Source organism: Elephas maximus, chromosome 1 (genome assembly GCF_024166365.1).
Source record: "Elephas maximus indicus isolate mEleMax1 chromosome 1, mEleMax1 primary haplotype, whole genome shotgun sequence".
NCBI classification, from domain to species: domain Eukaryota; kingdom Metazoa; phylum Chordata; class Mammalia; order Proboscidea; family Elephantidae; genus Elephas; species Elephas maximus.
The window spans coordinates 80,095,920-80,123,374 of record NC_064819.1 but is presented as its reverse complement, the minus strand read 5'-3'; the positions used below and the strand labels follow the sequence as shown (position 1 = coordinate 80,123,374).

General features: G+C 38.9%; 1 protein-coding gene across 1 annotated transcript; it reads left to right on the top strand.

Annotated features, from left to right (window-relative positions):
- The first annotated feature begins 1,065 nt into the window (after positions 1-1,065).
- Positions 1,066-26,788, top strand: SCAND3 (SCAN domain containing 3). Its single transcript, XM_049886850.1, has 4 exons — positions 1,066-2,396; positions 19,207-19,354; positions 21,666-23,161; positions 24,823-26,788. Exons 1-4 carry the CDS (start codon positions 1,977-1,979, stop codon positions 26,737-26,739), a joined length of 3,981 nt encoding a protein of 1,326 aa, XP_049742807.1. The 5' UTR covers positions 1,066-1,976; the 3' UTR covers positions 26,740-26,788.
- Positions 26,789-27,455: the final 667 nt, after the last annotated feature.

Here is a 27,455-nt window from a genome sequence, read left to right as displayed (position 1 = left end):
AAAAGAGTTGTTCTGCTTTTATTTACTTGATTTTTTTTTTTAAGTTGAAAGCAGTATTTTGTGAAGTGTGGTCTCAGGGTCGTTATGAGTCGGAATCGACTCGACGGCACTGGGTTTTGGTATTTTTTGGTCTCTGGGCAGATAGATTAAAAATTTATATACAATTTCATTCAGTATAGCGACTCACTCAAGACCATTTGCAGATTTCCAAAAGAAATGTTCTGATTTGTCAAAGCCTCTGGAATTTGAAAGGCCAAAAAATAATCCACAGGGATCAAAGACGGTGCAAAGAGAGAATGCGGAAGGGGAGCCATTCAGCGATTGAATATATCTTCCTTGGACTTCTAGTATGTATGGAGCACTCCAGTATGGGGCAGGCTGTGTCCCCGGGTGGTGCACTTTGAGTCTACCCAGAGGTGCTTGGAAGAAAGGCCTGGCAATCTACTTCGGAAAAATCAGCCAGGAAGGCAAACTGGTTTGGTTTTTTGCTTGTGGGGTAGGCTGGGGTGGGGAGAAGGAAGGGGGAATCCAACGTGGGCACTTGGCGATGATTCCTGCTCTCCCAGACCTGTGGCGGAATCTCACAGCCGGAGCCTTTCGCTCCCGCTACAACGTCTCTCCTTGATAACTGCATATCCTCTAGCATCGCTAGCTCCGTAAACCTTCAAATACTCTGCCTTTCCAGAAGCACAAATTGCTTGAAGGAGCATGAACTAGGTGGGAATTTTCTGGTTGCTTCAATCTAGTGACTCTCTAGGCTCGGAAAACTTGTGCAGAATTTGCTTATTAGTTTTCTGGGGTCAGTTACCCACAATTGCTTACAGTCACGGCTCATAGAGCCAGAAGTAGCAGAAATGCTTTCTGCTACACATTAAAGTGAAGCCCATCCACTAAGGATCTTGGTTTTCCCATTCGTAAAACATAAAGATTGGACTAGATCTTATACCTCTTTTCCAAGTCTGAAGTATGGTGACTGGGAAAAAAGGGGGTGGCCCTAAACTAATGAGAAAAGGTCAGGGAAGAGCCCATTAATCAGCCGACTTGTTGTTGTTGTAAAGAAGTCCTTCAGCGCAAGTTTTAGGACGACCAGGTGAGTAACCGGGGGCTAAATGCCAGCGGCGGTTTACCAAACCCAGAGCAGCCTCTACGTCAGCACTGCTCACAGTGTGAAATTCGTTTCATCAGAACAACAGAAAACTGGGCAATTCTGGAGTTCATTTTTTCTACAGGTGCCTAGGTACTTTTCCTGCCAACTTTACCAGTCCGCAGCACCGCAACCACCGAGATGACTGCACCGCCCGGAATCCTAGAGCGTACCGGAAGTGAATGCGGCTCCTCTGCCCCGCCGGAACGTGCCGGGGCCTGCGGGGGGTGTGTCGGTGGGACAGCCCACTGTACCGGGGAGTGTTGTCCTCGGCTCGCATCTCGGGTGTGACCCGTGTGCACTCAGAGGTGGGAGCTGCGGCCGAGGGAGGGGGGGCGTGTGCGCGGCGACAACCTGACCTCCGCTGCAGGCAGCTCGTGGTGTGAGAGGAGCCCTTCTCGGTCTTGGTCGCCCCCGGCCCAGGCTGCAGGGAGCTACGGCCTTTAGAGCGACCCTCTTTCGTTTCCTTGCCTGGGTGCTATACCCAGCCCGTATTTAGGGCCTGCGTGTTCTTGGTAACCTCAGTTTTCTGTCTCACAGGTTACCTGCTGCGCTGTTTGTGACCCTGCAGTTTTAAGGAGTAGTTAGTCCTGTGCTCACTCTTTCCGGTCTTCTTGTCAGAGGATGACTTCACTTTGTTGAATAACTCTTGTAACAGCCCTGTGTCGGCACGTAAACAAGTCCTTTTTCATTGCGTCTATAGTTTTTCGGTATTAATACTGTTTTTCTTATAGCGAAAACTTTCCTGACCGGCGAGGTGGAAGGCTCAAGTAAAGTTATCCATTTGCCTAAATCCTGACTGGAGGGTACCTTTCTCTGAGCTCAGCTCGGGATGGCGACAGCCTCTGGGGCCCTCCCTGCCTTGAGTGGCCAGGCTTTAGGCGAACAAGGGGAGATTATCAAAGTAAGGGTTAAGGAAGAAGACCATATTTGGGATCAGGGATCCTGCCTACAGAGAAACTTGTCTCATATCCGAGAATTCTCTCGTCAGCGCTTCAGGCAGTTCTGCTATCAGGAGACACCTGGACCCAGGGAAGCCCTGAGTCAACTCCGAAAACTTTGCTATCAGTGGCTGAGCCCAGAGATACATACCAAGGAACAGATCCTGGAATTGTTGGTGCTGGAGCAGTTTCTGACCATCCTGCCTGAGGAGCTCCAGGCTTGGGTGCGGGAGCATAACCCTGAGAGTGGAGAGGAGGCGGTGACTGTGTTGGAAGATTTGGAGAGGGAGCTCGATGAACCCAGACAACAGGTGAGAAATTGGAGGTGTCATCTCTGGAGAATTTGGATGCATGGATATCCAGGGTGAAGTAAATGGGATTAACTTCACATTAGTGGCTGCAAACTCTGGTTTGGGCCGTTATTTCTTATTGGAGCAGTGATGTATATGAATAGATTCATGCTTATAGGGTAAGTCTGTGTAAGTGATGGCTGGTTCAAATAAGTAGATGATTTAACTAAATGGGAAACTTTGATTTATTGCTTATCTGTGGAAAAGATTTATTGCTTATCTTTGGAAAAGTGACTGTGATATTAAATATATTAGGGGAAATTGTAAAAAAAAAATCACTGATGTGTAGCTATCTCTTTTTTATGATGCCCACTATTTGTACCATTTATGAAAATAAATCAGCATAATACCTTCTACCCGTTGTGGTCGAGTCGATTCTGACTCATATTTGACCCTATAGGACACAGTAGAATTGCCCCATGGGGTTTCCAAGGAGGCTGGTGAATTTGAACTACCGACCTTCTGGATAGCAGTTAATCACTGTGCCACCAGGGCTCCATATAATACTTTCTAGGAGAGACAAATAGAGAAGTAGCCTAATTTAGTAGAAGTATGGCTTTTTTTTTTTTTTTTTATGGCTAGGTTATCTGAAAAGGTGAATCGTAAGATCTGGGTTATATGATAGGCTGTGCCATTAATTAGCTGTGTAACCAGGCAGATCACACCTTCTCCTGGCTTTAATGTCTTTGTCTGTGTAATGGAGAAATTAATTGCATGATTTCCTAGATACTTTTCAGTACCTAGAGTCATTGGTATCAGAGGTGTATTCAGCCCAGTATTCTGTTTTTTTTTTTTTACCATTATATTAGAGGTTATTTTTAAGAGTATAGTTGTCTTCTATGACAGTAACTTTAGAACATTATGAATATTGCCAAACACCCTTACATTTCTATAATGATATTCCCCATGCGTTTATCAGAAATCTTTTTGAATATGAATGTTTCATATATATAGCCTGGTCTGCTAAGACACGTGTTTCTGGAATGCAAAATTTCTAATATATTGTTGAACAGGGAAATGAGTCAGTATAATGCTGAAGATGTGCAGCTCCTACATGAGTTTTCCCAGCAAGTTGATGTTTTGGGTCAACTAAGAACAGCTGAATGTGAGGTACACGATTATAGCCTAATGCAGCAAGTTATGGAGACATGCCGTACTACATATAATTCCCATCCATTCCCACATCCTTTCTCTTGGCTCAGTTTGGCCATAAGCTCTGTCTTGGAAGTGTTTATTTGCATGGTTTCCTCCCACCTTCGTGCACTTTTTGCTAAACTTTTTTGTGTTCCAGAAAATGAGCAAGCAAAGGGGTTTGCAGGTGCCACAGAAGCATGCTGGTGATGCAATTTCTGCTAGTGAGTGTAAAAGAAGAAAAGCTTTAACAATTGAAGAAAAGCTTGAAATTATAAAACATTTTGAAAGAAGTGAAAGAACTTGTGACATTGGTTGTACAACTGGCATAAATAAGTCAATGTTATGCACAATTAGAGACAATGCTGGGAAAATAAAACAAAGTTATCTAGCTGGAACAACTGCCTGTGCTACGAAGTCTGTTAGAACAAGGCATGAGGAAATGGAAGAAATGGACTGTTTGCTTAGTATATGGCTTGAATACCAAGCAAAGAAGCAGTCAGGGGCGGCCTTTCTCAAAGAGCAACCTTTCTCAAAATTAAAGAGAAAGCCTTAGCAATATATGAAGACTGTAAGAAAAAAGCTAACAATCCTGCAGAAGTTCCTTTATTTAGTGCAAATAGTGGCTGGTTTAGTGGCCTCAAGAACTGCTATGTTTTCCACAGTGTTAAGCTCTCTGTTGATGCTGTGAGTGCAGATGAAAAAACTGTGAAGACATTTCCCCCAGTGTTAAGAAATTTAATTGAAGAAGAAGGCTATACCCTGGATCAGAATATTAATTTTGATGAACCCAGTCTCTGTTGGAAGCAAATGTCCTCAAAGACCCCTCTCTCTAAGGAGGAAACACGAGCTCTAGAGTTTAAGGCTACAAAGGATCAACTGACTGTGATACTGGGTGCAAATGCCACTGAAGATATAAAGCCAAAGCTGTTTGTGATTTATCACTGTGCCAACTCATAAGCTGTAAAAGGAATTGTAAAGACTAGCCTTGGTATCTCTTACAGATGTAGCAAGAGAAGCTGGATGGCAGGGCAGATCTTTACTGATCTTCTAGGTGATGTTTTTGTAGATATTTTATAAAAATATTGTTAAGAGGAAAAGTTTATTTTTAAAATTCTTATAATTCTCAGCAATACACCAAGCCGTACTCTAGCCCCTTGATCAGGGTGTGATTGCCATTTAAAGCATATTATTTAAAGCAAACATTCAAGATGTTGATTGTAGCTACAGGGAGTGACAGTTCCCCAACAGTGAATTTTGAAATCGATTCACCATTAAACTTGCAACTGATATTATTTTAGAGGCCTGGGAATGATGTCACAAAAGCCTATTTGCATGGGGTGTAGCATAAAATTTTTCCTGATTTAATTTATGATTCAAAAGGCTTTGAGCCTTCTGAAGAGCTCCCCAAATCAAAGCTAGTTGTGTTACTCTTGCAAAGGAGGTTGGATTTGAAGAAGTTGGGAGTGAGGGTATTGAGGAACTGCTGGAGTTCACAAAGAGGATCTTTCTACACAAGAGGTACAAGCTCTAGTTGCTGAGGCATAAATGGAAGGTTTGGAAGATGATGACGAAGTTCAGCAAGCAGCCCCACAAGAGCTTTTCACTTCTCAGTTATGCTCTGCTGTAAGTATGACAGAGAAGCAGTTGCCGTGGATAGAAGATAATGACTATAGTGCAGAACGAAGGATTGCACTTTGTGGCAGAAGATCCTATTTGGAGCCATGTAAGTGCTTCTTTATGAAAGGAAAATGTTAGAAAAAACTGCATATCTTTTTATAAAAACCAGTGTGAAGGGAACAAATACAAGATGATGAGCCAGAACCATCACAGCGTTTCTTGGAAAGTGTGCAAGTGCACCTCCGCCTGAATTTGTAGTGATGATATCACTCTACCCTTGCCTCACCCTTTCCTTACGACCCTTTCCATCCAGATACCGTCACTTTTCTAAGTTAAAATCCTGTACTTACTGTGCTCTTTAGTTATTGGAGGTTCCATAAGTCTTTTAACCATTGTAGTGTGACTAGAATTGTTAGAGTTTTATTAGTACTCTGGTGACAAAATTGTGTAGGTTTTAAATAGTTACCCTTTAAACCTTTTTTCCCCATAAACCTTTTTTTTTTTTAGTTGCAGTTTTGCAGAAAGTAGTTTTTTATGAGTGCATATCTTAAATTATAGCACAGATGCCTGTACAGGCAATCTCTCACCTCTATCCAGCACATCTTTTTGCTTTGTTTGAAATAAACAGTATTTTTCCCCCTTGATGTATGCCTGTTAATTTAGAATTTCCTCTTCAAGCTTTGTTTTTAAAGTGCAGCCACTGGTAGGACTTGGCATTTGATGAAATTCCCTGGGTAATGTCAAGAGTTATACCCTGATCACATCTGATAGTTCTTCATATGGCTCAGGCTTGTAGATATCTTCCAGTCTTATTGAACATCTAGTTTGCGTAAATGTTTCTCATTTTTCTTGTTTTTTGTATGATTTCTGACAGGTAGATATCATTGTGGCAGACACTTTAGCTGCCAACCTAATTTCTGTTCTCTCCTTCTTTCTTCCTAATAGAACATTAGTTTTATTTGTGTTGGCAATGCACCTAACTAAATACTTTTCCAGCCTTCCTTGCACTAGAATTGGCCACGCAACATGATTTTGGCCAGGGAGAAATAAACATTTTTTAGGGGTTTCTGGGGAAGCTTTTACTTCTTTGGTAAAACAGGACAGACGTATTTGCTTCCATCTTTTCCCATTTCTTGCCTTGAATATGAATGTGGTATCTGGAGCAGTGGTAGCCCTCTTGTGAACAGGAAGTGATGATAAGTATGAGGTAAATATCAATATATGAAGAATGGCAGAACAGAAATATAAAGAGAGCTACAGCCCCTGACAAAACTGCTAGTAAGTGAGCCAATGCCAGCAACTTCCTTCTTCTGGACTTCTTGTTATATGGCGAGAATAACGCCTGTTTGTTTCAGCCATTATTAGCAGTTCTAACATACTGTTACTGGAAAATATATGCATTTCTAATGAAGACAGCCATATATACTGCATGAATTTACAACCAGAAGTTCCTAATAATAATTTTTTTTTAATCAAACTCAGGGATTAAATAGTGAAATACAAATGACTGTCATAACCAGTTGAAGTAATGTCATTTTTGAAATTTGTTATTGCCATCCCCAAACACCCTTCAAACTTCTACGGGATGGGCAGAAGTGGAGTTCATCCAATTTCTTCCAAGACCAGGCTCCCCTACCTTGAATCAGTCCCTGTGGTGGAAAAGTAGTGGAGTCAACAGGCTAGGTGAAGGTGGGGGGCGGGGAGGGTGACAGTGGGGAGTGCATCACAGTGAGCCACATCCATACTTAATTTCCTGTCCTTGTTTTCTAAGGGCTCAGGATAATTACACTAACTTTACAGGATTGATATGATTGTTTAATACAAACAGCAGATTATACTCTGTCCCAGAAAATTTACATCTCTTGCTCCAGGACCCTGCTTTTCCCCAGTTATGGAAAGATTTGGACAAACTGAAACACATGCTATTATAATTATACGAAGCAGTCTACATAAGGTATCTTATTCTAAAGATTATAGAGGGGAGATTTTTACCAAAGGGAACTGGCTCAACCATTTTATAAATTTTGTCTTAAAAGAAAATTTATTTGGTTTCTATATACTTTTCACAGTCTGAGAAGAGAGTAAATTTACAACATGGTGTTCAATTTGGGGAAAGGGAGCAAGACATGGTATTCACCTTGGCATTCATTTTCTCATATGCCATTGAATATTCCCTTTTGAAGTATTCTGGTTTGTGTGCAATTTGGGGTTCAGTATCCATGGACATTTTCCAGCCACACAGCAGAGCAAGTTTTGACACCTGTTAAATCCCTTAACAATTTGAGTATCTTGTTCTGCCTGGAGAAGCTGCGTTATTAGAGCTCATGGTTCTGACAGTATTTGTTCTCCACCAATTCACTAGTATTGAGGGAATAGGGACATGCTTCCTCACAGACACTCTTCCTCACTGACACTTGGGGGACTGTTGTCAGCCCCCTGCCTTGCTCAGAGTGTGACCTGCTGCTGCAACTAGAATTGAGGGGAGGAAAAATCAACATTACTGTTGTCTTACAGCTTGAAATAGTCACAGCTTAATATTTTTTAGGTGGGCCAGGGAAGTTTTCTCTACAATGTCTTAGGTTTTTTCAGTACTACTCACTATGCACACTAAAATCATTTCAGGAACTTCTTTGCTCGATGAATTTTGGGTGACTAGGATGACAATACTAGAAAATTTCTCTTCATGGATATTGCTGATGAATATAAAATTTTATTTACGATCTATGTATTTTAAAGCAGAACATTTTACTGGCTGACACCTGAATACCGACATAGCCTCTGTTTTTCTTCATCAAGACAAAACCATAAAAGCATTTAGTATAGGAAAGTCACTAATATACTGGTAATACTTGTATTAACTTTCCAATCCAGCAAAAATTAGATAATTCTATATTTTATTGTTAATTATAGGATAACCCTTGATTATTTAACCTAGCTTTCTTTTCAACATACGCAAATGTGGAAATGCCAAACTTTAACCAAGCAGCTTAAATAAATAAGGACCTGCAGATAAACTGTATTTTATGGTAATTTGGGTTGTGTCACAACTTATATGCAAGGCCCTTACAATTCAGATTGATCAATAATATTTATAAGACGTTAAGAACTTACCGTAATTTACACAAATAACTAGCGCGTTATATGATTTTTTATATGATTTTTACATACCACGCGACACCCCCACGTGTTATTTTCATAAGTGCACTATACCAATATTTTTTTTTTACACGTTGTTGACGTCAATTTCAATTACCCACTCCACCACGGATTTAATGTTAAGTCTCCATCTTGATGCCTGTTGACCTGGAGGTTTGGTTCCCAGCATCAGACCCTTACCAGGCTACCCTCCATTTCTAAAGCAGCCCCTCTCCCAGCAGGATACCTTCCCTGCTCTGCAAACCGTTTTCTCCAGTTCGGGAAGAAATCACTTTTTCAGCTCCGGAAACAGCCCTAGTCCGGAGGGCAGGCCCCAGCCCGGGAGGTGCGCAAGTCTGCGCACCCGGGCTAGAGGCCGCTCAGGCGGGCCAGGTTGGCGCGGCTTCCCGACCTGCCTTCCAGCAGGCCCGCCGCGGCGCAGGGGACGTTTGAATCTCGCGGACGCGGGGCGGGAGTGAGAGCCACGAGATCAGCGGCCGCAGAGGGGTCAACTGTCCCTCGCTCGGACGAGCCAGTCTGGCCCCCAGGGCAGTGCACACCCGCCTGCTGCCTGGCTACGTGTGGGGCCGGCACCTCGGGACCTGGGCGCGCACGGGCAGTGGCCTCCGCTAGCGTTGGGCGCAGCCAGTGCTCAGCCTTCCGCCCGACTAGGCGCGACCAACCAGGCGCGATTTACCTGGCCGAAGATGGGCTGCAAGAACACCGCTCTGAGGCCCGGGCATAAAACTGCCCCAGAGCACACGCTCAGTTTCAGTTTATTTTCCAATTGCCTGGATACTACCAAACTCAATCCATGACTTCTTGACCATGGCTTGTATCTTTATTACATGAATATGATCAAAAGTAACACTTTCGGACTATTGAATGAGGGTGAAGCAGGCTGAAATTCACTTTTGGAAGTGTCACTAGACGTGCGAAGTATATGCATTTGTGCTATGCAAGAACTTTTTACCATAATTTCTCTTTTTCCTTGCATTATGTGTGTATTCGTGTTATTTACATGGGCACACTATTTGCAAAAAAAAATTCAGTATATGTGAATTATAACTGCCTGTTACTCATTTCATGGTAATTCCACCTTTGGTAGTAGTATGGACATAAAGCGTTTTTAATTTGTCACTGCTTGGCATTGGAAACCTGACGACAGCCCAGACATCAGTGAAAGCATCATTACTTTCAGACAACATGGTCTTCCAGACTAACTTTATTTTCTCAATGCCAGATGAAGACAAAGTACATACAACAAGCTCATATCTGAATAAAGTACTACAAATCAATGAGAAAAAAGATAGACACTTCAAAAGAAAAATCAACAAAAGACTTGAACGCTCACTTTACAAAAGAAGGATGACCAGTTGGCCAATAAAATTATAAAACAATCCTCAGTTTTATTAGTGATCATAAAACTTAAAACAACGATGTGGTACCACTTTATTCCAACCAGAATGGATAAAATTAAGTACTGATATGACCAAATTTTGGTGAGGATGTCGAGTTACTAAAACTGTTTTGTACTACTGGAAGGAGTAAATTGTTATGACTACTTTGGAAATACCTGCCGTATGGAATCATGATCCAGCAAAAGTATTACCATGTATATACCTAACAGAAATACACCCAAAGATGTAGAAGAGAATATTCATAGCAGCATTATTTATAACTGCCAAAAACTGGAAACAACACAAATGCTCTTTAAGAGTGGATGGATAAATACATTGGGGTGTGCTTATACAACTGAATACTATACACAATGAACATGAATGAACAATGGCTACATTCAACAATGTGAATGAATCTCACAAACCTAATGTTGAGGAAAAGAAGCCAGAAAAAATGAATACCTATTGTATAATTCTGTTTATATAAAGTTCAAAAAGCAAATGAATCTATCAGTTGCTCTCAGTTCAAATTATTTCCTTATAGAGTAGTGGTCACTTTTGGGAAGAAGGTGAGTCATAAGGTAACCTTGTGAAATGTTGATAAAATTCTGTTCCTTAACCTGGTTCACTTTGTGATATTATTGAGCACTACACTTATGAGCTATGCACTTTTTCCTAAGTGTCATGGATTAAATTGTGTCCTCCAAAAATAAGTGTCAACTTGGCTAGGCCATGATTCCTATTGTCCATCATTTTGTCATCTAATGTGATTTTCCTATATGTTGTAAATCCCACCTCTATGATGTTCATGAGGTAGGATTAGAGGCAGTTATGTTAATGAGGCAGGACACAAGATTAAGTTGTGTTTTAAGCCAATCTCTTTTGAAATATAAGACAGAGAAGTAAGCAGAGAGATGGGGAAAAGAAGAGCCAGGAGAATAGCACATCCTTTGGACCCAGGGTCCCTGCACTGACCAGCTCCTCAGCCAGGGAAGATTGATGACAAGGACTTTCCCCCAGAACCAACAGAGAGAGAAAGCCTTCCCCCAGAGCTGGCACCCTGAATTCGTACTTCTAGCCTCCTAAATAAACTGTGAAAGAATGAATTTCTTTTGTTTAAAGCCATCCACTTGTGTTATTTCTGTTATAGCAGCACCAGATAACTAAGACACTACATTTATAATACTTCAATAAAAAATTATATTAAGAAAAAAGACTCATCCCATTGTGGTGTCTTCTGCATGATAGGCTAGGGTACTTGAATACATGCATACTCTTAGATTCATAATACATGTGAATAAGAAGTTATTTCTACAAAGCCAAGGCCTAGTGAGGGAAATTTTCAAAATTAACCATAAATTCTCACTGGAGGATGAAATGAGTTCTCATTTGGATTTTACAAGTTAGACCTAGAGCATAGGGAAGTAATGTATATGGTATGGCATGAGTTAACTAGTTTTCTATGCTACAGTCTTGTATACTGGTAGATAAATTATTTTTCTTTGCTTGTCCTCAACAGCGTGCGGCAAGGCAAACCATTGAGGTGGTTAGCTTGAGTACATGTGGCTTCTACAAGGCTTTGTGCAACGGAGCAAGCTTGGCAGGAATATGAAGTGGCCAGGCCACTCCCACTTTAAGTGGTGCATTTACAGAGGTAGAGCCAGAGGCGCCATACTTAAAACTTCCAATTAATGAGTCCTGGTTTGTTATTTGTGTTCTTTTCACTGTATACAAAGTAAATATGAATAAAAAATTTCCTTTCTTAGGCAAGTAACAGCTTTTTTTTTGTTTTGTTTTTTGAGAAGCTCTCACTCTCCTTCACAGTATCAGAATTAACCAAAAAGCTGTGATTAACCCTGGAGGCACTATTCTCTTAAGACAGCTTTAGGAGGTTGTTGACCATTAAATACTTACTTTTACTAGACTTCGCAATGGTAGAGATTCAGAATGGATCCTACCTAACATATTCTCACACCCCAGTTTACCTGTTGCTTAATTGACCAGCAAATATGTAGAAATGAGTAGAAGGCTTTTAAGCCAATGACCAACAGTTGTCATCGAGTTGATTCTGACTCATGGTGACCCCATATATGTCAGAGTAGAACTGTGCTCCGTAGGGTTTTCGATGGCTAGTTTTTTGGAAGTAGATCATGAGGCCTTTTTCTTCCCAGGTGCCTCTGGGTGGACTCAAACCTTCCAGTCTTTTGGTAAACAGGTGAGTACTTAGCCATTTGTATTTACCCAGGGACTCTTTAACACAATGAAATCTCTCCTAGAGTAGTATAACACACTGTAACACAACTTTTTGTTGTTGTTGCTAATGGCATTAATGCTTTAGCCTTCATCAAGAAGCTTAAAGACAGACATGCCATCAGAGTGGGAAAAGTTACACAAATACAGTGTTACACTGAAGGAGATGCCAGATGGGAACATTCAGGGTTTCTGCCAACAAACTGCCAGACAGGGTTGCCTAGAGTTGCTGTAACAAACGGCCACAAACTGGCTGGCTTGAAATAGCAGTTATGCAAGCTGAAAGTCTGAAATCAAGGTTTTGGCAGGGCCGTGGTCTCTCTGAAGGCTCTGGGGGGAGAGTCTTTCCTTGACTCTCAGTTGCTGGCAATCCGTAGCATTCCTTGGCTTTCAGATGCATCACTCCAATCTCTGTCTCCATCTTCACATGGCCTTCGCCATGCCTGTTCCTCTTCTCCACTTCTTATAAGGACAGCAGTGTGACCCATCTTAACTTGATTACATCTGCAAAGATCCTATTTCCAAATAAGGTCACATTCCAGATACCGGGGGTTGGGGCTTCAACATAACTTTTTGGAAGACACAATTCAACCCACAATAGCCACCTTCTCCTATTGTACATTGACTGTTGTTTCCTAGCTTGGCACAATCAGATATTAGACTGTAATAGCCCAGAAAAACATACATACTGGATGGTTAGATAACTAAATTTACAGGCCCATACTGTAGTAAATTGACTTACACAAATGCTCAAAGAGAAAATACACTAGAGATTTAAATTGGTTATTCTGGTTTCCCAAGAAAGTGGAACATAATTGAACACCAGTGTAATAAACAGTGCCATATGGATAATTTGGAGGTAAACATCCTTTTATATTAAAGACAGTGGTTTATTTTAAGCATTCTCTGACTTATCAATCATTTGGTATCAGTTCAAGCGCTATCTATTTCAAGTATTTTTATTTAAAATAGAAAGATCATGCTGAATATTTAAATAACGGTACCTTTCAAAGTCTGCTGCAAATGACCTCTTTAAAGTGTGAAAAAACAAAGATGTCACTTTGAGGACTAAGGTGAGCCTGACTCAAGCCATGGTGTTTTCAGTTGCCTCCTAAGCTTGCAAAAGCTAGACAATGAATAAGGAAGACCAAAGAAGCACTTGACTTACGGTCTTGGTGAATAATATTAAATATACCATGGACTACCAGAACAAATCTGTCTTAGAAGAAGCACAGCCAGAATGTTTCTCGTAAGTGAGGATGGCAAGACTTCATCTCATTTACTTTGGACAGGTTACTAGCAGAGGCCAGTCCCTGGAGAAGGACATCATGCGTGGTAAAGTAGAGGGTCAGTGAAAAAAGGGAATACCCTCGACGAGACGGATTGACACAGTGACTTCAACAATGGGCTCAAACATAGCAATGATTGTGAGGATGGCGTAGGACCAGGCAGTGTTTTGTTCTGTTGTACATAGGGTCACTATGAGTCGGAACTGACTAAACGGCACCTAACAACAATAACAACAACCTTTTGAAGTCAGCTGGAATAACTTATTTTGAATGTTCCTGCCATATAAACTTATTATGACCACTGTTGCCCTCTCCTTTTTACCCTCTCTCTTATTTAACTATAAAAAAAACCCAGTGCCATCGAAGGGTCTGGGAGAAATTGCCTGCCATTGATCACCCACCACTGCAGCTAGCATAAAAAAGTAACTAAGCAGAACCCAAGGAAGCTGAAGAACACAGTGAACTAGCTATTGCCCATTGAAATTAATTATAAGGGAATTACTGTATTAGCTAATAACCTAATGAGATGTTACTATATTATAGCTTGATCCATACCTAAAGCAGATATCTGTGCTGCTTAGAACCCAAAGCTTAAAGATTACAGATAATGAATTTCTACCCACTGTCTCAGGGAAAAAAAAACCTAATTTCTTAGTTATGAGAAGAAAAGGGTTAGAACATACAAATTTTATTCCTGTGTGAAAATAAAGTAGGAAAGAATAGCTAAGAAAAACGTATAAGAGTAAAGAAGACAGGATAGCCCTACTAAATCCTAACACATCATAAAGCCTTTTAAAATAAAACAGTGGTACTGGCACATGAATAGACGGATCAATGAAACAACAGAAAGTATAAAAGTAGACCGAAGCACATGCGGAAATTTTGTATACTAAATGTGCCATTTCAAACCACTGAGTGCAAAGATGGACTTGTAAATAAAATAAATGCTGTTGGGACCAAAGAATAGACATTTTGAAAAGAAACAAATTATATTCATACCTTATACCATATACCAGAGTAAACTTCAAATGTGTCAGAGATCCATACATAAAATTTTAACTGTACAGGTACTAGGAGAAAACATAAATGGCTTCTTTTAAAATCTAAGTGTGAGGCAAGCCTTTCTAATCATTGTGCAAAATTTAGAAGTAATATCAAGAGAATAATAAATTTTTATACATTAAAAAAATGCAGGGGGAAAATCTGTAAATAGAGTTCAAATAATAAGTCGATGGAAATATCTGCAAAATATATCATGGATAAAAGCTAATCTCCTTAATAGAAATGCAATTAAAAATGCTAAAAAGACATGAGCAGTTTTCAGAAATATGAACAGATGACTTTTAAACATATGAAAAAGTACCCAATTTCAATCATTAGAAGAGCAAATTAAAACTATACTGAAGCGCTGTTTGTTACCTGTCAGACTGGCAAAAAGTCAAACGCTGGAAAACACTCTGGTGGTCTAACTGTGGGAAAACAGGTCCTGTCTTACGTTGCTAGTGGGAGAACAAAATGGTACAGCTCCTAGAGCAAGTATTTTGACACCATCCAGCAAACCTCTTTATGTGTCTACCCTTTGACTCAACAATACCGCTTCTGGGAATTTACTTTGAAAATATATGTGTACAAATAAGAAATAACATGGACATAGTTTTTCAATATACATTACTTATAAAAGCAAAATATTATAAACAACCTAAAGGCCCATCCATAGAAAAGTGGTTGAATAAACTACGGTGCATCAATATAATGCCATACTATTCAAACAGAAAAGAATGAGGAAGATCTGTACGAACTGGTATGAACTTATTTCCAAATTAAAAAAAAGGTATAAACTACTAAAAATTATTTCCGGATTAAAAAAAGGTATGAACTACTATAAACATATTTTGTATATTTACATACAAGGCATTCCTGATATATTTTCACATGTTATTTAATGTATACCCACCTACTGCCATCAAGCTGATTCCTTCTCAGTGACCCCACAGGGTTTTCAAGGCTGTAACTCTTTATCTTTCTTCTGAGGAGCCGCTGGTGGTTTGGAACCACTGACCTTTCAATCTCAACCACTGCACCACCAGGGCCCACTGCACCTCTAAAAAAAAAAAAAAAAACCAAGCCCATTGCCCTAGAGTTCATTCCGACTCATAGCAACCCCATAGGACAGAGTAGAACTGCCCCATACCATTTCCAAGTAGCGCCTGGTGGATTCAAACTGCAGCCTTTTGGCTAGCAATCTAGCTCTTAGCCACTACACCACGAAGGTTTCCACTGTACCACTAAAAAAGTACCACTAGGACTCCTTTATTTTATATTGTTGTTGTTGTTAGGTTCCTGTCAAGTCAGTTCTGATTCATAGCGACCCTATGTAAAACGGAATGAAACACTGCCCTGTCCTGCGCCATCCTCACAATCATTGTTATGTTCTTTTATATATACATATGAAAAAGAAGAAATAAGTGTATGTACACACTTTTGTACTCAATTTGTGTATATATATACACACACATATAAGTATATACACACAAACATATGTGTGTATAAATATAATGTTTTTACTTTTGCAAAAATAAAGATAAAGTAAAACATCAACTAACAAAAATAATTTCTTATGGGAGCAGGTGAAAGTTAGATGCAGGGTATATGGTTATGAGCAAGACTTCTCTGAGAAAATACGTTTTGACTTTTTGATACCAAGTGAGTGTTATAAGTGTTTTAAAAACAGCGACCTTAAATTCAAAAGGATAAAAAAAAAAAAATACGCACAAACAGAAACCAATGAACCTGACTGTGTATCCAATTAATAACATAATCAGAGAAAAGAATCAATTCAGGCAACTTGAATACAGTATTTTGACTATATACCCTTAGTGAGATACTGCCTGTCATGGTTTGAATTGTGTCCCCCCAAAATATGAGTCAATTTGGCTAGACCATGACTCCCAGTATTTGTGATTATCCACCGTTTTGTCATCTGATGTGATTTTCCGATGTGTTGTAAATCCTACCTCTATGATGTTAATGAGGCAAGATTAGAGACAGTTATGTCAATAAAAGGAAACCCTGGTGGCGTAGTGGTTAAGTGCTACAGCTGCTAACCTTAAGGGTCAGCAGTTCGAATCCACCAGGCGCTCCTTGGAAACTCTATGGGGCAGTTCTACTCTGTGCTATAGGGTCACTATGAGTCGGAATCGACTCGACGGCACTGGGTTTGGGTTTGGTTTTGGTTATGTCAATAAAGCAGGACTCAATCTACAAGATTAGGTTGTGTTTTAAGCCAATCTCTTTTGAAATATAAAACAGAGAATCGAGCAAAGAGACAAAGGGACCTCATACCACCAAGAAAGTATTGTCAGGAGGAGAGTGCATCCTTTGCACCCCCGGTCCCTGCACTGAGAAGCTCCTAGTCCAGGGGAAGATTGATGACAAAGGCCTTCCAGAGCCGACAGACAGAGAAAGCCTTCCCCTGGAGCTGGCACCCTGAATTCAGACTTCTAGCCTCCTAGACCGTAAGGGAATAAATCTCTTCTGGTTAAAGCCATCCACTTGTGGTATTTGTTATATCAGCAGTAGATAACTAAGGCACTAACTAAGGACAAAAAAGGCTGCAAAGAATACTGAATTTCACTTAGTACGTATGTTGTTGGAAGTGTTCTTCAACATAGATTTGGTGTTGTAATTCTGAAACTATTTTGTGTTTAGTGTAGGTTAGAGCAAATGCGAAACATATTTATATTATTGTGAACTTTTTTTTTTTCTTTTTCCTCAAGGTGAGAAAAACCAAAAACCAAACCCAGTGCCACCGAGTCGATTCCGACTCATAGCGACCTTTTAGGACAGAGTAGACTAGGATTGCCCCGTAGAGTTTCCAAGGAGCTCCTGGCAGATTTGAACTGCTGACTCTTTGGTTAGCAGCGGTAGCACTTAACCACTAGGACAGCAGGGTTTCCGACGTGAGAAAAGGGAGATACTAATACAGACCGGGGCTAACCCATTGCCATAGAGTCGATTCCTACTCATAGCGACCCCACAGGACAGAGTAGAACTGCCCCGTAGCGTTTCCCAGGAGCAGCTGGTGAATCTGAACTGCTGACCTTTTGGTTAGCAGCCAGCTCTTAACCACTACGCCACCAGGGATCCCTGAACTGGGGAAAGATGAGGAAAAACCCTATGGTGTTGAAATTGAATTGAACTTGTGATATTTTATAAAACACATATCTCGATTCTGTCCATGAACGGGTCTAGGGGCAACGACACCTCATTAACAATGAGGCAAGATCTTTGTACTAAACGTCATTTTAGTGGCTTAGCGATTAAGCGCTATGGCCGCTAACCAAAAGATTAGTGGGTCGAATACACCTGGCGCTCCTTGGAAACCCTACGGGACAGTTCTACTCTGCGGTATAAGGTCACTATGAGTCGAAATCGACTTGACGGCAGCGGGTTTGGTTTTTCCATGTTTATTACCCTCTAGAAGGAATCAGGACTTCATGGAAAAAGTAGCTGGAACCAGGGCTGGGATATGGAAAATACAAAGTGGGCCTTGTATTGTTTATTGTTCCTGAAAACATGGATGTGTTAAAAAAAAAAAAAAATCCCAACTAGTGGGATCATATGTAAAGGACCCAGGAGCCAGCTTGAAGGGGCTCCCTCTGGCCAAATTTGTGCATCAGTTTGAGCATCAAGTTAAATAAGGATGGAATGGATTATAAAAAAAGTCTATAGTGATACTCAAAAAGAGACACAGACAAAGGGGTAGGGATAGAAAGCTCTTTACAGAAAATTGCTAGCTAATACAGAAGGAATTATAAAAGTAGGAAGTGACCGTTTTGCTACACCCAATGTAAAAATTGATTTACGCAAGGATCAAGGAATGCTAAAACTATTGGGGGAAAGACTGTTAGGGAATAGGATATTCACATACCCCAAAATTATTAATGCATAGCTGATTTATTAATTATAGTGGGAAAATATATTTTTTTGAATGGCTAGATCTAGTGGTCACTATCATAACCAAATGATCAAATTTATCATTATTAGCAATGAAATAACATGATCTCATATTTCCTGTGATGTGACACAGTAAATACACATCACCCATGTAACATTCTTCCAAAAATGATTGGCCAGAATCTATTTGTGAAGAAACAACCAGAAAATCCATAATGTGGGATCTTCTACATTTTAACTGGTTCTGGACTCTTCAAAATCTAATTAAAAAAAGGGAGGGACTATTTTAGATTAAAAGAAACGAAAGAGACATAATAACCAAAAACAATGCATAAACACTAATTGGATCATGGATTTTAAAAAAAAGCAAATCATAAAGTAAATTTTTGGGACACTTGGGAAACTTAATTATAAACCATATACTAGATGATTAAGGTAAGGAGAGGATAATGTTTTCTTTTCTACCCTACACAGCTATCCAGTTGGTTGGCTTTTTCATCATAACACCCTGGGCTAATGTTTTTCACAGTTGGTCTGAAACAGCTGTCTAGTTCCTTCCTTGGTTTAACAGCTTATTTGTCTCTCTTAGATAATTTGCATTTCCCCCCAAAATATTTACTTTTAACTGCTCACACTGAAACTTATTTACATACGTATTTTCAATCATCACAATTTAGGAAAGATTCCTTCAGTGTATTTCTACTGTTTTTTTCTGCCAAAAATTGAAATCACAGGGGTACATATCAACTCTTGTCCGATGGAAACAGTTTCTGTCGTATGGCTCTGGCTTTGTTAGTTCTAGCATTTCTCATTTCTCTTCTTATTTTGTCTTGCACTCCTCTTCAGAATTCAATGCGGACTGTTTGTTTTTTTTTCTTCTTCCTACATTCCAGTTCAATGAAATCAGGACTTTTTGTGGATTTGAAATTTAGCTATGGTTTGTGAAGTGATTACTGATATTGATTCCCAAATGAACCTATTTGTCCCCAGGTTCCACCAGGCACATATGGGCAGGAAGTTCCTATGGAAGAAATGACCTCTCTGGATATTGCAAAGAAGTCCATAGGTACCCAGCTCCATCCTATGGTGGACAGAATGGAATGTGAATCTCCAGAGCCATATCTACTTCAAGATAATGGTGAGGGTAATTTAATCCCTGGAGAGAGGATGAAAACTGGGGGAGGGAAGGATCTAGTAATTCAAGCCTTATCAAACCTCATTCCACTTCAGCTTCTACTAAATATAGCTGAAGGAAAAGTCAACCAATAGTGATATTAAAACCACCAAAACCAGACCCATTGCTGGCGAATCAATTCCAGCTCAGCGACCCTACAGCAACAAGTAGTCAGGTTCTACTCAGAAGCACATGGGGTTGCCATGAGTTGGAATTTACTTGACAGCAACGCTTTTGGTTTTTTTGGCTGAATAATGTCAAAAACAATTGAACACAGATTATCCATGGATATTTTGTAACGGAGTTAAGTACTGTGGATAAATCAGAGATGCCTGTGCACGTAACTGTTGAACTCTTGTCACTCTAGCTATATGCTCCATTTCTATTGCCCCTGCCCCCAATTGTTGTCACATAATGGTTGTTTAAGAATTAGAAATTCTACTGAAGAAAATAGAATTTCTGAAGCCCGTGTTCATTAGAGTTCTAAAGTCTGTAAATAGTATAATGCTGTGTAGTAGAGGCAGGCACACAGGCTGGCTTGGTTCTGGAGTAGCTTTCTTTTCCAAAGAAGTGATAACTGTAATGGATACAATTTTCTTTTCCTCTTATACCCCTAGCAATTCCCTATTCCCTGCCCATCCTAGACCTATTAATACCAATTCTAGTAACTACTGGAGATCATATTCTCTTGGTTCTCACTTATCATTCCTCTCCTCCTCCAAATTCATCCTCATTTACCTTTCTTTTCTTCTCAGAGTCCTTATTGCTACTTCCCACCATTTCTCCCTTTATCCGTCATTCCTTATTCAAACTCTTTTAACTTATCACTCTCAAAGTCATTTTCTATCCACCTTGCTGCTCTGTACTAGGCAATTAAGGGAGTTACACAGATGTATTCTGTGCTAGCTAGGAGTTGACGACTTCTGGCAAACATCAATGAAATACAAATAATCCACTAAAAATAGATTAAAGCAGGCACTGCACAAAATGGATTAGTGTGGAAAGAAATACTATTCATACAATGGTCTTTTCAGTTGCATTTTGAGATAGTACTTACTGTGAGTACTGCCATTTTCAGTTATGAAATTAGTCAACAAATTTTTATTGAACACCTTTGCATATAGTAATATGTTGGGTAATGTGAAAGATACTGGAGAAATAAGTGATCCCTGCTTCTTTAGAAACTTACAGTCTTGTTAGATCTATATATGAAACAGTGAAAGAAAGTGCTGAGTGCTAATTTGTGTTATGAATAGATTATGTTTATTAGGAAAGGCAAAGTCACTGTGAGCTTAAATCATCAAAGAAGTCTTAGTGGAATAGCTGAGAGTTAAAGTGAGGCCAAAACACATAGTAACATATCACTAATTTGAGCCTACTTTTAGAAATTATGAACATTTGATAATGATTTAAATTACTAGTTCAACATTCAGGATACAAATTGGTAGGGTAAACAATGTTACAATGAGAAAAAGTATTTTTTATAAGCAGCTGTAAGACTGGAAGGGATATACTAATCCCAAATTATTTTTTTTCAAAGTAGTTTTTTAAGATTTAGGAAGCCAAGTTTGAATTTTTCTAAGTATTTCTGTTATTTTGAATATTCTAAACATTTTTTTAAAGTATGTTTTATTAAGTCAGAGATTTTTCACTAGTTCAGGCTCCTATGCTGCTCTTCCCTTATTAAAATTAGTAATGTGGGTATTTGTATTTGTATGGGGACCCCAAAAGAGAACTGATGTAAATGTATTGTTTTGGGACTTAAACTTTAAATGTTGATCTAACAGCTGACCTGACTGAAGCACAAAATGTGCTGTAATCTGGGACTTTTGAAAAAAAATCTACTAATGTATTGCTGAGACTTCTCTAGTCAAAAAAAAAAAAAGCTCTTATATAGTTCATAAAGAAAATGAAAATAAATAAATAATAAAATTAACAAATAGTAATATTATTCTTTGCTTCCTGTTTTACATAAAACAGAGCTTATATAAAACTTTAAGGCTCACTCCGGATACTACTACTGAAAGTCACCTCCTGGCTTTACTGTGTCAGAAAGTTTTGTTCTGGATAGAGTTCTTCACTCACCCTCCCTTCATTCCTCCGGGGTTGGACACCGTAACCAAAATTGTGCACCTCTTTTATATATCCACAACCCCCACTTACACCCCGAGCTGTAGTGGTTTGGGGGCAATATCTGATTTTAAATTAAAAAAAAAAAAAAGACTTTAAATTACATTCTTAAATATCCTAATTTATTTTTTCCTTTATATTTTAGGGTCATTTTCATGGCTTTCCATGGTGTCCAAAAGTGTGGGTGATGATAACCTCAGTAACTTAGATGCTAATGAAGCAGAAATTGATCCAGACAACATGAGAGAAAAGTTCTTCAGAAGCTTAGCAGTGTTATTGGAAAACAAAAGTAATAACACTAAGATATTTTCTAAAGCAAAGTACTGTCAGTTGGTAAGGGAAGTCAAAGAGGCTAAAGCTAAGGCAAAAAAGGAATCAGTTGACTACCGTCGCTTGGCTAGATTTGATGTGATCCTTGTCCAAGGAAATGAGAAACTGATTGAGGCTGTAAATGAGGAAACAGGTAAAATACGGTATTATTTACACAGTGAAGATTTATTCGACATTCTGCATGATACACATCTCAGCATTGGACATGGGGGACGCACCCGCATGGAAAAAGAATTACAAGCGAAATATAAGAACATTACGAAAGAAGTTATCATGCTATACCTGACACTTTGCAAACCATGCCAACAGAAAAATTCAAAACCCAAGAAAATTTTAACATCACAGCCAATTAAGGAAGTTAACTCAAGGTGCCAAGTGGATCTTATAGATATGCAATTGAATCCTGATGGAGAGTATAAATTTATTATGCATTATCAAGACCTCCATACAAAGCTAAGTTTTTTGAGGTCATTAAAATCTAAAAGTCCCAAGGAAGTTGCACATGCTCTTTTAGATATTTTTACAATTATTGGGGCACCCAGTGTCTTACAATCTGACAATGGAAGGGAATTTTCAAGCCAGATTGTTAGTGAACTCAATAATATTTGGCCAGAGTTGAAAATTGTCCATGGGAACCCTTGGACCTGTCAAAGCCAAAACTCTATGGAGAAAGCTAATGTGGATATCCAAAATAGGATTATCTCCTGGATGCAAGCTAACAACTCATCACACTGGGCTGAATTTTTGTGGTTCATTCAGATGACACAAAATCAACCCTGTCACAGAGACATGCAGCAGACTCCATGTGAAGGTACATTTAGCCCTGAAGCAAAACTGGGCTTGTCTCATTCTCAGTTAACTGAAGAACTTGTTGCCGGCCTGAACACAGAAAATGAGTTAGAACAAGCTGACAAAGAGCTAGAAAATACTCTAAGAGCCCAATATGAAGAAAACATTGAGACTGGAACAGATAGTAGTGACATCGAAGATAATCTTTTTATTACTAGGAAGGTGGTGGAAAAAAACTCTTCTGAAAGTAGACCAGGATTTTTATCCTGTGTAGTTTGTGAAAAAGAATGCACAGGTGCTAAGAGTTGTATATCATGGGACAGAAATGTCCATGCAATCTGTGGAGTGCCCTCTCAAAGTGAGACTGATGGCTATGGCCACAGAATAACTTGTAGTCTTTGTTATAAGACCACTCCAGTGAAAAGGAAACATGATGAGACTCAAAGAAGTCCGGCTGTTCAACCATCCAAAATGCTAAAGCCTTCGGAGACACCGTTTTCACCAGGAAAAGTAGGAGATTGGGTAAGAGTTTGAGTATCTGCTAGATCAAAGCAGGGGAAGAACCTCGTTACACTTTACTGTGATCATGATGACAGAGTTATTGTTACAAGTTTTACGTGGTACACTAAAGCACAATTACTGCCACCTTGAGTATATTTTCTCTAAAGAAAGGCTAATTATTTTGGATGCCTTTTTTTCCCCAAGTTGGAAATTATAACCTTGAATGCTATCCTATTTTTGTTCTGGGATGAGGAACAGTAGCTCTTTTACTCCTTTCTGGTACAAAGCATCTCTTAGGGTAATGAGAAAGCTAGGATCCAGGGTTAAATGGAGTGTTTGTATGTTTCCACAAAAGAGTGAATTTGGGAACTGATGAATTTGTTACTTTGTTTCAATTTGGAGCACTGGTGGTGAGGTGGTTGAGAGCTACAGTCTCTAACCAAAATTTGGGCAGTTTAAATCCACCAGCTGCTCCTTATGGGGCAGTTCTACTCTGTCCTATAGGGTTCCTCTGAGATGGAATCGACACAATGACAACGGGTTTGGTTTTGGTTTTTGCTTTGTTTCAGTTGTGCCTGAATTTGGGTGGGGAGGTAAGCTATGAAAGGGCATTTTGTTTCCATCCCTTCACCACCATAATATACAAGGGTTTTCTCTACTCATCTGAAAATCTAGATTTTGAAGTAGGCAGCCAACCCATAGTTCTCACATTGTGCAAACACAATGTAGCAATATATTTATTCAGTCATTTTTCATTAAATCATCTAATAAATTGACCACTTGCTATGTACCTGGCTCTGTGTTAAGCCCCAGGTATCCCTTAACAGGGAACATGGTAGAGTCGAAATTTATTCTAGTTCCTGCTCTAAAACCAGCAATGATTCCCTAGTTTTTAGAAAAAGAATTCAAATTCTTCTTGTACCTACTGAAGGTCCTCTATTCTAGCCATACCTTACTGGTCTAATTTTATCTATCACTCTTCTCCAACATAAATTTAAGAAAGGGTATTTTGGGTCAAGTAAAGAAATGTTTAGGAGCGGGTGGGGGTGAAAATTTGGCTGAGTGATATGGGCTTGTGGTGAGAGTTCAGTTTGGGCATTTAGATAGAGAGCGTGAGGTAAGACCAAGGTGATTTTAAATCAGTAGGCTTTATGAGGCAGGGCTAATGTGTGTTCAGGTCAGAGCTTTCAAATATGGAGGTTACACATGATTTAGGCTGATGCTAATCAAAGTGTGATCTGCAGACTAGTTTTGGTCTGCAAACTATTTTTACCAGTCCATAATGAAATAAGTATCAAAATTGAGAGTGCCTGGAAATGTTTATAACAACTTGACATTGCTGCGATATCCATGATCAATGAACTCATCTTGTTGAACAGAGTATAGGCCAATTTGGGTGTTGTTGGACTCTTAAGTGGGGCCACACGTGGTGAAAGTGGAAACACCAGACACGCACAGCAGGTCATATTCAAATGTGTAATATTTTACAACTAGTTTGTCAGCTGTAACCAAAACTATATAAAACTCTGAGGGAATGTAGGCACTTATTTACTTTTTAAAAGTAAATTAACTTAGGTTTTTAATTAAGCCCAGTTTTTAACGTGTGACTAATCTGGTGGTAATCTTGTTAGCCAAAGAGGGAAGTAAAATTTGTATTATTTATTTTTAATCCTAATTTACAGATGGAGAAACAAGCTTCACTGGATTTTTTTGTCAAGAAAAGACACACCTTTTCTGAAGGCAGCAGTAGTAAGAAAAGAAATGGTAACAGTGGAAGTCATTCTGGAGAAGTGAAAACCAAGAAAGCGCATACTACTTTTACTCGGAAGTATGATCCCTCATATATTGAGTTTGGTTTTGTAGCCGTAATTGATGGTGAAGTGCTAAAACCACAGTGTATTATTTGTGGAGATATACTGGCTAATGAAGCAATGAAACCATCAAAACTTAAGCGGCATTTATTTTCAAAACATAAAGAAATAAGTTCACAACCAAAAGAATTCTTTGAAAGGAAAAGTAGCGAACTAAAAAGCCAACCAAAGCAGGTGTTCAATGTTTCACATATCAACATTAGTGCTTTGCGGGCTTCTTATAAGGTAGCACTTCCAGTTGCTAAGTCTAAAACTCCGTACACAATTGCCGAAACATTAGTGAAAGACTGCATCAAAGAAGTATGCTTGGAAATGTTGGGTGAGTCTGCAGCAAAAAAAGTGGCTCAAGTACCGCTTTCCAATGACACCATAGCTCGACGTATTCAGGAACTGGCTAATGATATGGAAGACCAACTCATAGAACAAATAAAGCTAGCAAAGTACTTTTCTTTGCAGCTTGATGAGTGCAGAGATATTGCTAACATGGTAATTCTTTTAGTATATGTGAGGTTCGAACATGACGATGATATAAAGGAAGAATTCTTTTTTTCAGCCGCTTTGCCTACAAACACGACTAGCTCAGAACTCTACGAAGCTGTGAAGAACTACATTGTCAACAAATGTGGTTTGGAATTTAAGTTCTGTGTAGGGGTATGTTCTGATGGTGCAGCTTCAATGACAGGAAAACATTCTGAAGTGGTTGCCCAGATTAAGGCGTTTGCGCCAGAATGTAAAACAACGCACTGTTTCATTCATCGAGAAAGTCTTGCTATGAAAAAAATATCTGCTGAACTAAATAGTGTGCTTACCGACATAGTAAAAATTGTGAATTATGTGAAGGCTAATGCATCAAATTCAAGGTTATTCTCTTTATTATGTGATAATATGGAAACTGAACATAAGCAACTGTTACTGCATGCTGAGATACGGTGGTTATCACGGGGAAAAATTCTGTCGAGAATGTTTGAATTACGAAAGGAACTCTTAGTGTTTCTGCAAAGCAAGAAACCAGTTTGGTCCCAAATTTTTAAAGACGTGAATTGGACAGCCAGACTTGCTTACTTGTCTGATATCTTCAGCATTTTTAATGATCTTAATGCTTCTATGCAAGGGAAGAATGCAACATGTTTTTCAATGGCAGATAAAATTGAAGGACAAAAACGAAAGTTAGAAATGTGGAAAAACAGAGTTTCTACAGGTTGTTATGACATGTTCCATAATTTAACAACACTTACCAGTGAAGTAGGTAATGACCTTGACACTGTGCATCTGCGAAAAGTTATCAATGAACATCTAACTAATTTGTTAGAATGTTTTGAAATTTATTTTCCATCAAAAGAAGATCCACGCATAGGAAATTCATGGATCCAAAATCCATTTCTTTCATCAAAAAATAATTCGAATCTAACTGTAACCCTACAGAATAAGTTGTTGGAGCTGGCTACTGATGAAGGATTGAAGATGAATTTTGAAAATACAGCATCACTTGCTTCATTTTGGATAAAAGTTAAAAATGAGTATCCAGAACTTGCCGAGATTGCTTTAAAAACTCTTCTTCTATTCCCTTCAACATACCTCTGTGAGGCTGGTTTTTCTACTTTAAGCATTATTAAAACAAAACACCGAAACAGTTTAAATATCCATTATCCTCTGCGAGTAGCATTGTCATCCATTCAACCTCGATTAGACAAATTAACAAGCAAGAAGCAAGCTCATTTGTCACATTAAAAACTTTAAATATTCATATATAAAGTGTCCAAAGTATGCATATAGACATTTAGTGTGAGGAATTTACTATTTCACTTTTAACTCTCAGTTCAGTTAAAATTATAGAACTATGAAAAACTATGAGTATAATTAATAGCAATTCTTTACATTAATTGCCTATATGTACACTTCCAGTGAAGAATGTGTGAAGTTTTTATGATTCTTTTTATTTTTTCCTGTCACATTTGTTATATTTATTAAAATGTAATTTTAAATCTGCTAATTCTAATATCAAAAATTTGGTCTCATATTTTTATGTCTTTTTTTATTTTTATATTTCATTAGGGGGTTAAGATTGTAGAATGACTTCAGAATGGGGAATGATTTCTTTGAAGTGGCAGACTAGATCAACGAAAAGAAGTGAATTCAGGGAGTGGAATTAGAATTCAAATGCAAGGGAAGGGAGCAATAAGATGTTAAGCTTATTAAGCTGAACCACGCTGTAACATTAGGTTGAAAGTTGATGTTAAGTTGGTTTGGTAGCTGCACGATTAGACAATGTATAATTAGGTGACATGAGAGAAATACATTTCTTGTAATGGCGTTATGGTTTGGATTTATAATGATAAATTCTGGTTTCCTTTGTGTGGGGGGATAGGACCACAGTGACAAATTTGTCAGGTGAAGGTTTTTAGGCCTTGTTAAAGTGGACTGCCTTAAAGATTCTGTGTGACAAG

Coding starts and splice junctions, on each gene's coding strand:
- SCAND3 (XM_049886850.1), top strand. CDS start 1,977: ATGGCGACAGCCTCTGGGGCCCTCCCTGCCTTGAGTGGCCAGGCTTTA. Junction 19,355..21,665: donor ATATCTACTTCAAGATAATG/GTGAGGGTAATT, acceptor TTTATATTTTAG/GGTCATTTTCATGGCTTTCC. Junction 23,162..24,822: donor CAGGAAAAGTAGGAGATTGG/GTAAGAGTTTGA, acceptor CCTAATTTACAG/ATGGAGAAACAAGCTTCACT.